Source organism: Carettochelys insculpta, chromosome 8, assembly GCF_033958435.1.
Source record: "Carettochelys insculpta isolate YL-2023 chromosome 8, ASM3395843v1, whole genome shotgun sequence".
NCBI lineage: Eukaryota > Metazoa > Chordata > Testudines > Carettochelyidae > Carettochelys > Carettochelys insculpta.
This window is the reverse complement of record NC_134144.1, coordinates 56,949,304-56,964,137: the sequence shown is the minus strand read 5'-3', so window position 1 is coordinate 56,964,137 and position 14,834 is coordinate 56,949,304. Positions and strand designations below refer to the sequence as shown.

At 41.8% G+C, this 14,834-nt stretch overlaps 1 protein-coding gene across 1 annotated transcript in view; it reads left to right on the top strand.

Moving 5' to 3' along the window:
* Positions 1-14,834, top strand: part of THSD7B (thrombospondin type 1 domain containing 7B) — a 440,276-nt gene that overhangs the window by 302,903 nt on the left and 122,539 nt on the right. Inside the window, exon 13 of the mRNA XM_075001414.1 lies at positions 1,143-1,406. Coding sequence (XP_074857515.1) covers positions 1,143-1,406 — 264 coding nt within the window. The remainder of the gene's footprint in view (positions 1-1,142; positions 1,407-14,834) is intronic.

Sequence of the window (14,834 nt, the reverse complement as noted above, 5' to 3'; positions counted from 1 at the left end):
TGCAGCTCCTGGCTTTGCATTCGCAGTGCCTTTGAGTAAGTCAGAAATGAGGAAGCCTCTGAAAATAGTGAGGAGCCCAGTTCTTTTCACTTCCCAAGACTCCTGCAATTTGAGCATAGGTGGTCTCACCTAAAACACATTGAGTATGGGATAGGTTGCCTTGGCAATGGAATAGGGTTGTCAGACATCCCACAATCAGCGGGACAGTCCCAGATTTCCATGACAAGTCCCAGAGCCCCATGGGATATTTTTCTGTAAATGTGGGACACAGGACTTTTAATGGAAATTCCTGCCTCCAGTCAGGAATCCTGTGGCTGGGGCTGCCCAGAGGGGCTCATGTGTCCCACACAAGCATTGTAAAAATCTAGCAACCCTACAATGGAGGTGGAAACCTGCTCATAGTGAGGCATGTCCTTCAAACTCAGTGTATCTGGGAGGACCATCTAGGGAAATGTCAAACCATCCTTCAGTGTGGGGTTGTATGTTAAAGACAAAAAGGTGGGGTATTCCTTATGATACAGTGGAGAAAAGATCCTGAAGTAATATTCCTTTAAAATATATCAGAAACCTAGAGAGAGAGGAAAAAAAGATACTCCTGAAATCTGTTCCAGACTCAGTAATTTACCAGGAATTATCTTGTCTATTTTCTTCAAAGTACAGGTTGTGTGCAGGGTGCATGTTTAACTAATTTGTAAAGTAGCCTCAAACAAAGAGTTGTAGCTTACTGAGACTCCTGTGTAGGTTTCCCTAGCAACCATTGATTGCAGGGAGCATAGAGACAAAATAATCAATTTGTTTTCATCTAATAATTATGGAAAATGATATTACATCAAATTACAAAGAATTTTCTAGCCATACAATTACTACGGTAAGTCTTTTCATAGTATTCCATGTCCTAGCTAACAGAACAAAATATGTCTAAGTTCCTCTAAGTCCCTGGTTGCCCTGGGAAATAACTACCTTGCCTTGGCACTTTAAAGCACTGGCAACAACTAATAGATGCTTTTGAAATATTCTATATTAACATTTCAGTTTGTCTTGGTTTTAATGTATTAAGCTCCTGCAAGTATAAATTGTGTGACACATTGTTATCTAAAGCAGCAGATGTTAAGCTAACAAGCAGATCTCTTTGGTTGGAACAGGGAGAAGCAGAAAACGAGACAAATGCCAGAATACAGTATTGTATCCTCAAGTTGAAACAGAAGCATGTCCTTGCGAAACTTTTATCACACAGCCCCATGGAAATTGGTCAGATTGTATTATTGCAGAAGGAAAAACAGAGCTGCATTTAGGAACGAGATTCCAGGGAGAGACCAAACAATGTGGAGAAGGTGTGCGATTCCGAGCTATTGCCTGTTATGATAAGACTGGCAAACTCGTGGAACCATCCTACTGTAGCAGTTCTGGTAAGGAAATAAAATTGTGCAAAATTAAGGTAAACATCCCAGCTGTTCAGTACTTATTTAGTGAGCTAGTCATTCTGCTCCCTACAGCAGCTTTTCACATGTAGTTGAGTTCTCCCTTGCACGCCCTTTTTACAGCTCTTAGTCCAGTGTCTTGTGTTACCATTTTATACAAAGAAATTTGTAATTGAATATAGAAATTTGCAAATGAAATGGAAATATGTTGCAGTTGGAGTTTGACGCACAGTCTTTTCCATTTGTTTAAAAATATTATAAAAACATGTTAAACGGGGGGCTACAGAGTTGAGGTTCAAGAGATTATTCTTTCTCCTACCCTTATTCTGATGTATAATGGTATGTTTTATAGCACTATTGTTTAAACTGCTCTTCACAAATATAGAATGAGAAATAATCACTTTTCTGAAGGGCCTCACAGTCTAAGGCCTTGATCTTACAATGAGCTCTACTTAGACTACCCTTGCACCTGTGTTAAGCCCTATTGAAACCACTAACGTTGCGTGGGCACAAGTGCCTGCATACATGGTTTTCAGTGTTGGGGGCGGGAGCCAGGAGCCAGTACAATTTAAATGAACATAGAATTCATGCCAAGACATAAAGGAGAGTGGAGAGTGATTCTTGCTGAGGGACACAAGAAATGGGAGGTGTTAAACTGAAGGAATTTATTGTTGAAGAAGTAGTTAGGGAAAAAAAGACAAAGTAGCATGAATGAAAGTGTGAAGGTGAGAATGGAGAAAAGACCAAATGGGGCAGTGATTGAGTCAAACATGGAGCCATCAAATGACTGGGAGGTAATGAGAACAAAGAAGTACCTGGGACCACATTGTGGAGGTCCTGCAGGATGAAGATAATCAGTTTGAATTGATGTGGTAAGAGTCAAACAGCTAACACAAGGATTACGCCTTGGCATGAGTTCTATGTTCATTTGCTTGTTGCTGTTGAAATTGGCAGCAGAGATTCATGATGCTGCTTTCAGTGCTTTTTTTTTTCTGACCCCATGGTGCTGTACCCACTCCCCATGGTTTTCACATGGGACTTATGTTCCTGTGCTGCACGGGAAGAAGAGAGTCACATTTTCCCACTCCTTCAAAACCTTTTTCTACCTGCTAGGGAGTAGTTGGTTCTTACAGAGTTGGGTTCTTCTGTGGGGTGACTTGAGTCTGTCGCAGAACCCAGGGCTTCAATGACTGTTAATTATAAGAAGGAGCTTCTGTGTGCAGCTCCACTGAATCAGTTTTGAGAAATGGTTTTCTTTCAGATATATTCATATAGAAATGCAATGACTGTGAATCACTCTTGAAAGTGGTGGAGAGTGATTGTCACAGGGAGATCTTTGTAGCTTCTTGATCCTCAGCCTCTGGATTCAGCAGAAATTGGAGCAGCAAGGGACCTGCCCAGACTTCTGGTACTGTCTTAAGGTCAATGACAGATATTACATTAGTGGGGAATCTAGCAGAGCTCCGTTCCACTATGCCCCAGTCGCCGGAATCCCTTTCACTATCTTCTCTCTCCTTTGACATTTGGGAGGGCAGCTGCAGTGGGAGGTGGGAGAGCTGTTTTCCCTTAGCTTTTAGTTGTGAAAGGACAGTTCTCTACCAGCACTCTCAGACCAGACCATTCTTTGCTTCTTATGTGGTATCAGAGACATTAACAAACCAAAGAACCTGATTGAAAACGGACAATCAAAAGGACCTGCCATTGTAAGGGGCAGTGCAGAACTGCACCATCCCATAGGGGACCACAGGGAGGCATTTGGCTTCACAAAGGCTATGAGAGTGAGTGTGTGCGTGTGCGTGTGTGTGCGTGTGTGTGCATGCTCATGCACTTTTGTGCACGCATGCATGTGTTTACAGATACTTTCACTAGCAGCTTATGCATAACTATATAGGATGCATGTATTTGTCAGGAAAAAGAAGCCTTTCAACCAAAAGACTTTTCTAGGGTAAAGGATGTAATTAAGGATTTGCCTTTTGTACATTTGGGGCCATTTTCTGTAATCTATTTGCCTGGTTGAATTAGGATGACATGTACTGAAACTCCATATTCAGGCATAAGAACAATCTGTTCTATTCTAACATCACCATATGATGCGATCTTTCAAAGCTGTTGTCACCTTCAACTATCAGTTCATCTAATAACTAAATGGACTCTAAATTTAGCTCTGGAATCCCAACTGGATTTTTCATCCAGTTTTTTCATCCTCTTTCAGATATTTCCATATGTTTCTTTGAGTATGAAGTGACATTGTTAATTACATTTACATCTGCCATTGAATTTGTGAAACTGAAGCCATATCTGTTAAAGAACTTCTCCTCCACTTTAATAACAGATTTATACACAGCATTTGAAACCTCAGAGCTCTTTTTAATATTAATATTTCCCTTACTCTTTGTTTAAAATCTGCCTGTCCGTAAAAGAATTTGACACTAATACTCTTGTCTCGCTGACACAAGGATAATCAAATGCCATTTGATCAGCACATAAACATTCTTCAGATGCTCTGCTGTTCTCTATGTTTTCTTTAGCAACAGAATCAAAGGTGCTGAAATGTCAAAGCCCTGTATTTCTAAATGGGTCAAAGTGGCTATCAAAGAAATTTATTTAAAACAAGGTACGTCTCCCTTTAAGCTATTAATACACATGAACGCACATTCTACTAGATTTTTATCCTAAAGCATCTCAGGAAAATATGTAAATAGCAGCAAGAGCTGCTTGGTGCAACATTCAGTCTTTGTTAGGTAGGCTGTAGCTTCTTTTCTCTCAATGTACATCTTCATGCTGTGGCTTTCCTCCTTTATTGTTATTGTATACTGTCTGTTATGTGCCTAGGAGTGACCCTCTGCATTGATGGATGTTCTCAGGTGTGAAAATGGATGCTCTTTTGCTTGCCTGATAATTTTGTTTTCTGTGCTGGAACATTCACAGACTTTGAGGATTCCACCCTTTCCAATGATCTTTGTTTCTGTTGTTAGCCATAAGCAGTTGTAACGAACTGCATAAACCCGCTCTGCCATAGTTGCTAAGCAGTTGAGAGACAGTAGCTACCTCCCCAGCTGAAATTAATAGCTTGACCAGCAACAGTTGAGATAAGAAGCTGCAGAAGGGGAGAACACCTGGAGATAGCTGCCAAAGAGACTAAGGACTATCCTGTACTATCAGCAAATTGTCAGGCAGCTGCCCAAACAGCAGGACCTGAAGCTCCATGAGGATTGGGGTGAGAATGCTCGGGCAATCCCACAATCCTGAGTGGAACCCTGTCCTGCATTATCTGCACACTAGAAAAAAAAATCTACCCTCTAGAACCTTGCTACCAAGAAGGGATACAACATAGAGATTTGGGACTGGGGCTGGGGGTGGGGAGCAGATCTGAGGCACGTGGAGCTCATTAAAAGTACAACTTCTCACCTGCACAGAGGGCACAGGCCAGGCTTCTGAGAGCAGGAGTCAAAAAGCTTGTGCCAGATTGGCCAGCAGGCTGCCCTGCCCCAACCTCAGAGGAGCATCTAGACCTGCCCCTTGTCCTCTTCCCAGAGGACCTGGTTTTGGCTGGACCTCTGGGACTGCTGCTTGCCCAGTCTTGGAGGGTCCTGATTGACCTGAGCCCTCTTACCTGCTGCAGGCCCAAGCTGCCCAAGTCTCCAGACCTGCTGTCTGCCTGCTATCCAGAAAGCATGGACCTGCCAGAGGAGGTAGAAAGTGGCCCAGGGAACACTCCACCAGAGCCAATGGCACCATGTTGCAGCCTGGATCCTCAGTAACCAGCAACTAGCAATGGCTGGTGTTAGGGCCCCAGGCTTGGGTGCAGTGGAGTAGCTGCGGCTGTGCTCCCCTTCCCTCCCCACAGAACAGCAGCTTTCCACCTCTCCATACCTCCATACCATGACTTGTTGGAGTGCTCTCACACCCTATACCAGGACAAGCTGTTTACTCGCTGTTTGTCTGCTCAGCTCTGCTGCAAGTGTAACTGCCTCCGGGGGGCTCAAACGTGGAACCCTTGGGAGCTTAGTGCAGGCACCTCTACAGCTTGAGCTAAAGGGCAGCTGTCTCTCAGCTTAGGCTGTAGAGAGCAGTTTTTCTATGAAGCTGTCTAGGTACCACTATCATGGTACCTAGACATAGGTGTGTGGGTTATACAAGGAGCTGAGCCCTGCAGTGACTGCTGCCCTGCCCTGCCCTGCCACAGCACAAGGTATCTATGTACTGTTCCCCTGCTGAGCCCCATAGTGACTGCTGCCTCTCCCAGAGCTGGGGTAGCTCCCTGATGGTAGGTAGCTCCCTGAGGTTTTGTGGCCTTCTCTCGCCCTGGAGGTGGCCAGCCCCTAACACGCACCTCTGCAGCTGCATTCCACCAAAATGAAGTGGGACCCTTAAATGTATCTGTATCTTTTAACACAACTTTGTACAATGTATTCAGAATTGAAGAAGAAAAACTCTGCTTCAATATGTGTTGGCCCCATTAATATGTTATATTAAGATTCTGATGGAACACCATGTTAGAATAAGGCATTGGGCAGGTTGGATCTCCTTGGCCTGCCACTCTTGTGACCTAATTAGTCTTGAACAAAGGAGTTTGTTGGACCAGGGCAAGTCAGGGCTGGGGAGCAGGTGTCACACTCCCACTGGGCTCCCCTCCCCAGCCACCAGGCCTCACTGTCCCAGTAGGCTCCTCTGTCCCTACCTATGGCGGCCCTGCAAGCTCTGTAGGCCACTGCTGCTGCTGGCTGCACTGCCCTGATGACCCACAGTCCCACTGCTCCTGTGGGCTCCAACAGCCCCACTGCTACTGCTGCTGGCTCAGCTGTCCCCTGACAGGACCTGCTGCCCCTAGCCATGTGGCCTGCTACCCTTCCAAACTGGCTCCACTCCTGGCCTCTGGCAGCCCCACAGACTGCTAGACCGCTGGATCACTGGCACCTTCTGTTCCTCGTGCTCTCTGGTCCAGCAACATGTGTGGTCTAGCAGGACCACGGATGTTGGTGGACCAGAGAGGTACAAACTTTAATCATTTTGTGTATTCTACATTTTAAGATCTCTGGTGCAGAAGCTCTTCCTGTCTGCCTTTGAGGTACGTGTAGCCAGAGTGGAGACTGAGAGAGCACGTGGGTACCCGCTCGGAAAGTTTCTCATGTTTCTTAAAGGGCTCTTCATTGTTTTAGGGTGTTTGTTTTAAACAACTGTATTTGTGTCTGCTATCCTGAGCTGCCATTTCTACCACTGTGATGTCCCAGAGATTTTTCATCCCCGCTTTAAACTGAATTTAAAGGTCAGTGAACTTCAGAACATATTGTGTTCTGTTTAAGGTCAAAGAAAACAGAAAATTGAAACACAAAGTCCCCAACGAAAAAAATCTGAAGACAATTCATATGTCAACCCCAGACACCTGGTCTTGTGTACGTGAAAAATCTATGCAATTGTCTTTTGTATTTCAGTGTCTGTAAGTTGTATTGTATGCCCAGTGCTTATTATGTTTTATCAATCTCCCTCTGAACAAAATGGAAGGGACTACTGCATGCCAGAAACCTGCATGGATACCTTCAGAACTTACTCCTCTGTGCTGAGGGGGAGTCAAATACCTTTGTATTCATGGTGCTGTGACAAGTTGACCTCTAGTAACAGTAATTACTCTGCTGGAAAACATGGTAATAAAAACACCTCCACACAGCAGCTGAAATTGTTGGGAGGCAGCTGTGGCAATTATGAAAAAATGCTTGCAGATTTTCCTATGTTGCTGCATTCTTGGTGGCATATGAGAACAGTTTTGGAGGTAATTAAAATAAGTGTATTGCTTATTAATTCAATACTGATGATGAGACACAGGCACTTAAGTGGTGTACCTATTCAAGCAATCGATTTGTAACTCCTGTCATGTAGCACTTCAAAGACTAAAAAAAATAATTTATTAGATGATGAGCTTTAATGGGATAGACCCACTTCTGTAGCTGTATCTGAAGAAGTAGGTCTGTCCCACGAAAAGTCATCACCTAATAAACTATTCTGACTGCTGGTTTGTTTTGTTGGAATACAAACTAACATGACTGTCTCTCTGTTACTACCATTATTAGAGGTTACCTTGCCCCAAGAACTAGACTTTGACGGTATTTGGCTCACCCAATTGCAGGAAATTCTTGTTTCAAAGGTATGTTCTAGCTCAGACTTGGATAGTCTGTTGTCAGTGGTTATGATGATGATAATTCTTTAAGGTAGGCAGCTGAAGTTGGTAAAAATATCCCAAAAATGTTCAAATAAAAGTCTCTGTAAGTCCGGAGATGACCTACAGGACTCATATGGAGAGAGAAATGTACTGAAGAGGCTCCAACGTGAGCGAGAGTCTTTTAGTTGGATTCTGACACTATATTTTGTCCTCAGCTGCTTCTGTAGTGAGGATTTTTTTTAGTTACAGGCAAAATTAAAGGAAACAGTAGATACTGGAGTGTTTCTCTTTGTTAATGAGGTTAAATCAGTACTGGGCAAGAACAGAGCTGGATATGGCCCACCATGCCATTTAATCCAGCCTGCAGCTGGCCCCTACTTCTGCTGAAGGGGCAGAGCTTCAGGTGCTGCCCCCACCCCCGACAGAATCTTTCAGCTGCCTTTGGCCAGGTTTGCATGCAGCCCCTACCCCCAGCAAAATCTCTCAGCTCCTATTGGCCAGAAACAAGCCAATTGGAGCTGAGAGATTCTTCTGGGCTGGCAGACAATGCAGCACAATTTTGCTTCTCCTATTGGCCAGTTTCCAGCCAATAGAAGCTAAGGGATTTTGCTGGAGGTAGGGGCAGCATGTGAAACCAGACAGTGGGACCTGAGAGATTTTGCTGTGGGACAGGGGCAGCAGCTGAAGCTCTTCTCCCTCTGCAGCTGCAGGGGCTGGCCACAGGCAAGATTGGTAACCAGCCAGTGGAAGCTCAAAGATTCTGCGGGTGGCAGGGGTAGTACAGCACAATTTCGCAGCTCCCATTGGCTGATATGTGGAAGGAGTGAAAGTGAGGGCAGTCAGCCCTTAGCACTGTCTGGACGTTGGGTCCTCTACCCCCGCCCTCAGAGCCTCCTGGAGTGGTGCATCCACAGTGTTTCAAAGGTCTCCTGCCACTGGTGCTGCCCAGTAGCAGTGGTTATGGCCTGGGCATTCTGGGCCCCTTTGAAATGCAGGCTCCTGGTGTAACTTCCTCCCTTGCCCCTCCATTGGTGGGACTGCATGCATCCCAGACCCCTACCCTGAGTTCCCTTCTGTACCCAACTTCCATCCCACACCGCAGACTCCTTCATAGAAAAGGGCGGCCCTGTACCACTTATCAAAACTTTGAACTGGCTTCAATCAAATATCATTGCCCACTCCTGAGCTAAGTAGTAAAATAAGACTAATGCTTATCATGGGGCTTGCCCACATGAAGGCTTGTGTGCAGCAAGGCAGGATGTGAATTAATAGCACTATTTAATAGCATTAATGCACTAAATGGCCTGATGGATCCTGCCACTTTGCACTAAAAGTTCCATAGAGAGCTTTGTCCTACTTTCATTTGAAACATTTCCATCATACAACAAAACACAGTACAAGGCATTTACTGCAAGGTAGTTCATTCCACATGGCAGTTAGGGTATGTCCAGATAGCACCCCATGCATTTACAACCCACTATGATTGTACTCTGCAATTAGGACCCTATTACTGACCCGTGTCAGCTGACTCGGATGCTTGGGTGAAGGGATTGCATAATTATGATGTAGACATTTGGGACCCTACTATGTCATGGGCTCCTAATCCTGGCAGCCCCTTAGACTGGCTGTCTCATGAGCCAGAGGCAGCTGCTGTAGGCCAGCGGCAGGATTTTAATTGCAATGTAGACATACTCTAAGTGTCTGTGTAGACAAATCCCGAGGCTGAGCCACTGTGCCCACTCATAGTCCCACTAGTTTTACAATCTGATTGCTGCATCTGAACAAGAAGGTAGATGTACAGATGTTTATATTCCCCTGTGGGTGAGGGGATCAGACCCTTCTCTCTGTGTTTGTTTTTTGAGGAACACTGCCATGTCATTTTCTGAAAAAGTAATTGATCCTTCTTAACACAGGTGACTCAAGTTAGTCAATAATTAAATCCCTCTACTGAGTGTGTTTGAGCAAGCAATTTAGGAGTTGCAATCTGCCAAATTTATCCTTGTATAATGAGATTAATTCTGCCCCATGTATCCAGAATTCTCCTATCAGAAAATAGAGAAAAAAGTTTCAGATTGGAAGCAAACTGAATTTTTCAGAAATAACTGGTAGGTCTGATATCTTCTTTATGTAAGAGGACAAGATTATGTATTTGACAATTTATTGCAAAGCTAAGATCTTCATATAAGCTAATGATACGTTTTTGGTGATATTAACTTAACAGCTGCTACATTCCCTTTTCTTTTGGAAACTTTTGTAGCTCTGCTAACACCTTTTTTGTCACAGAGAGGTAGCCATGTTAGTCTGTATCTTCACAAAACAAAAAAGCAGTCAAGTAGCACTTTAAAGACTAGCAAAATAATTCATTAAGTGAAGAACTTTGTGGGGTAGACCCACTTTTTCAGATCTGTCCCACAAACGCTCATCACCTACTATATTATTTTGTTAGTATTTAAAGTGCTACCTGGCTGCTTTTTTACCTTTGTTTTATGTTATTTATTAAAAAAAAAAGGCTGGATCCTTGTCTCTATTTATGCCGCCTTTTTGTCAGTCAGTAATTAGTTTAGTCTACTGAAATGTTTGTGATATTTGCTCAGGCAATACTGTATAGCTGTGAAGCCAGTGAATTTAAAAGCCATTTTTCGTAATATCTTTATCAAGATAATTAAAGAATATATATACCTTCTACAATTGAAATTTTTCTGCTTCTTTAGTCATTTTAAGGGGGAGCTGAATTTGTCAGTAGGTTTAACCTGGGATGAATTCTTTGTAAAATGTAAACTGGATAGAAGTTGAAACAAGCATCTAGCTTTGTGCTATCATGTCCTCCCTCAAATTGAGCCCTCAATTTGAGCTTCTGCTCATTGGCTTAATTTCTTAAATTAACATTCCATTGCAAAATTTGCAACAGTTCACGTAATTTTTCCTCAAATGCCAAACAATGGTCATGTAGCAAAACTTGCATTGGTAGTTTCCCCATAGACTATGCAGCTATAACAAAATATACATCTACTTGTCCCTTTCCATAAAATTGAAATTATGGAATTATCATCTGGGCTGAGTTATCTGAATGAGAGAGAGTTGCCTGTAAACTGTGGTTATAAGATGGCAGCATTTGGAAGTTGGCAGCAAGATAGTCTCAGTCAAGAGTCTGAACTCTGGAATTTGCTTCCCCTATGCCAACAAAGCTGGAATCTCTTGAACTTCTGTGATTTTTCTGGTAGAGGACCTTTTTTTATTGCCATTCGGTGTGAAAGTGGCCCTTGAGTCTGGATCCCAAGTCAGTTGATCTTCAAAATATGCTCCAAGGCACATTTATTTATATGGCTACAGCAGAATTGGGCCTTTGAGAGTCGTATAATATACAATAGGAGGGAGGGGGATTTGTTGTTTGGTGGATGATCCAATTTTGTGGGTTTTTTTTATTTATTTATTATTTATTTATTTATTGTGGGAGCATGTTAAGACTTGAATAGGATCCCATTGTTATCAGACTTGTTTTGTCATGTTTTTTATATCACTCTAGAGCATTCTGGTACAAATTTTATAGATTGAAGGAATAAAACATATTAAAACATACTTCATAGGGGAAGGGCTGGTACCTTGCTTATGAGGTGTGTACATTCAGGGTAGATGATTTTCCTGAGTTACAGAACACTGAGCAAAATAGGGTGAGGCCTCACCATAACTAATTTTTTGGTCCCTGCTATCTGAGCTTCTTGGTTTGCATTATGGAAAATTAGTTATAAATTGTGAGTGCTGGTCTGCTGTAACTTCACCTCATTTTATCTTCTCTGGGTAGAGGAAAGAGATTGGTAAGCAAAGAGAGTATGTTCTCCTCTGAAGACTAATTAATGCCCAAGGGCTGGATTTTGACCATCCAACTTGAGTTAAGGGGCAGAAGGAACTTGGGATCATAGCCTGGTACCCTCCTTCCCCTTTGTCAAAGGCAGAGGTCATGTGTGCCAGCCTATTTTTTGCCCAGATTGCTTTTCAATGACACCAGCTTCAATGTGTGGACCAGCTCCCTCTCCTCCTGGCCCACTGGATGGGACTGCAGGCTCTGGTGAATAGCCTTAGATTTGTGATGCAAAAGCACTTCCTATGAGTCCCGTCCCATTCCTTTATGTAACTGCACATCGGTGCACTCATTTGAGTACAAAGACAAAACAACTTCTTGACCATAGTAGATAATAAATGTCCTTACTTTGCTTAGTTAGGTTGACATATAAAATCACATTTCTAAGGTGTACAAAGCAGGGGTGCATTTCTGCAATGCTGCCAGACATGGTTCTCCATTGAAATTGTAGGGTATACTACAGTGCAATAAATGACACCCAGCACATCCACAGCTGGCCTAAGTTAGGTGACTCAGGCTTGCAGAACTTGGGCTGCATGGGCTAAAAATTGCAGTGCAGATGTTCAGCTTTGGGCTGGTGTTTGGGCTCTGAAATCCCATGAAGGTCATCCCAGAGCCTGGATTTGTGCCCAAGCCTGAGCATCTGTAGTGTAATCGCCTGAGCTCTGCAAGTCTGAGACAATTGACCCGGGCTGAGAGACTTGCAAGTTCCATACTTGGTGAACTTGCATTGTTAGCACTTGTTTATTTACCCCACTGATTGCAGCATGAAAGATGCTTAAGGAGCTGGTTTTCAGTAGGAATCCTGAATAATTTGTGTTTTATACAAATACAGGTAGTGATGTACACACCCATATATTTTTGGCCTTAAGAATATGCATCATTAACCATGTCTGCAAAAGGTACTGAATTTATAAAATTTGACATGGGTCTCTGAATGCATTGTTTTGTTTTTGGAGAGCGTCAGGGTTTCAGATCAGTGTGTGACATACCAAAATGTTTTGTTTGTGCTGGTCAACACAGCAACAGATCAGAATTTTCAGACTTCAGATGGAATGTTTTTTTACTTTAAAATATATTTTTCATCTAATAAATGTAGAGGTTCAGTATTAAAAGGAGACAATTCAGTGCAGAAGCTACTAATATTAACACTTCAGCCAAGCAGTGGATGTCAGCTTGATTTTTTTTAAAAGAAATAAAAATATTATGCAAAATCAGCATGAAGAAAACTGCTGCTTCAGGGCTTAGAAAGGCTCTAAAACTGAACAATAAAAACAAATGTTGTATAAATTTTAATAACTATAATGAATTAAACTTACTATATTTTTTTAAAATTGGCATTCTCTTGTCTGTTTGGAATCTATAATCAGTGTGCTGCTGATAATGAAGGAATACACCTTTTCCATTCAGCAAAGAAAGCCAGAGTAAATTAGTCAAGGTAATTCAATATTTGAGCTGAGTGAAATATTCATTGTAAAAGGTCCCCCCCCCAAAGTTTGGATATTATATTACTTCTTAAATCTCCAAAATAGCAAAGTAATGATGCATATGACACCTAAAATCATTATGTGCTGCAAAAGGTATCAACATTTATTAGATGTTAATACCATATCCTATCTGAATCCTTTAACTTACATTATTATCAATGTAATGACACTAAGCCCAATTCAGTTTGCTCTATTTGTTTAGCATTATAAAATACACTGGTGCAAGAGTAACAAGTTTGTATCTCATTTTTCCCCTAATGATTATTTCTGATCAAGGATAAAGTCTACTGTTACTGTCCACTTACGGTGCTAATTTCACAGTGGTAGTGGTAGAAATCTGTGCTTGATGTTGAGTGTCCTGAGCAGAAACCTGTGATGAGGGTTATTACACAATCCAAATGGATTCAATGGGGTTGAACTGGTTTAATAGAGCAGGCGGTTCACTGGTGTGCACTGCATGTTTCATTGGAACTTGTTACTAAAATTATTGCTGTTAGATTTGTGGAACCATATAGATTTACTTCATTAGCATTAATTCATGTATGTTCACAGTTGCCAACTAATGTAAATATTAATTACATGAGTAAACCTAAAAATCTTTATACGCTCAATCCATCTGAACTCAGCTGCTAATCAAATCGACCTTTGCAAAGAAATATGTTATCAACTGGAATGTCTCAACGTAGGGACCTCAGAATATATTACCCAAGCGGTTAACCAAACAAAGAGTGGCTGTCTGCAAGGACAACAGCAGGAAAAGAAATTTGTCATTCTGCTTCAATTGATGAGTACATATTGCTCAGTATCGAGAACTGGTTCTGCTTTGTCAATATTCTGCTGGTCCTGGCATCAATATTCATAGAGGCTATGTTTACACTGAGAGTTTTGTAGACAAAACTGGGGGTTTTGCAGACAAAACTCATGGAGCATCTACACACAAAAAGCGTTATGTCAACAGAAACTATCAACAAAAAAGCCATGTAGACACTCTGGGGGGCCCTTTTGTTAACAGAGCAGATGTAAAGAGTGATCTGCTTTTATGTGTAGACAGGATCTGTCAACAGAAGTTTTGTTGGAACATCTCTTCCAACAGTAACTTCTGTAGAGAAATGCTCCTAGTGTAGATGTAGCCATATAGTTTCTGTTGGGAAGGGTTATATCACTGAAAGCAAAATATAATAAATTGGATTTTCAGTATTTCAGTTAAGAGGTCTGGCGAAGGATCCCAATTTAGCTGTACTGCAAAGAATACTGTGGATTTTTTTTTCAGTTTTATTTGTTATATTCATATTCCCTACTCCTCTTGAATGGCTTGTATCAGAGAGGTAGCCATGTTATTCTGTATCTTTGAGAACAACAAGAAGTCCTATAGCACATTATAGACTAACAGATATTTTGGAGCATAAGCTTTCTTTGGCAAAGACCCGCTTCATCAGATGCATGAATGGCTTGTTAGCTCTTTCTGTTATAAATGTTGTTTTTTCTCCAGACCTCACGCTTGTCTCATGCACATTTAAAGCCTTTAGCCCATTTTGCTTCCACCAATCAGTTGATAACCTTTCTGGTTAATCCTGCTTTGAAACAAAGCACTTTCTTTGTTTCTATTGATAAGTAATTACCTTGGCTGTCACCCAGCCAATAAAGTTGATATTTTACATCATTTTAACAGAACTCCAGTTCTGCCTAAAATGAGTTTTACAACAATCTAGCACTGGCAAAGTTTCTTTGCATAATTTATTATGCAGTAAACTGTTTCATAGCCAGTGTTTTATCATTCAGAACTCTCAAATAATGGGAATTTTAATCATAAGTAAATTTTAGTTATGTTTTCCATAAGTACAGTAGAGTGCAAGTAAATACAAATAAATACAATATGTGTACAACATACAATACTAGTGTTGTTGGTAAACAAAGTACTC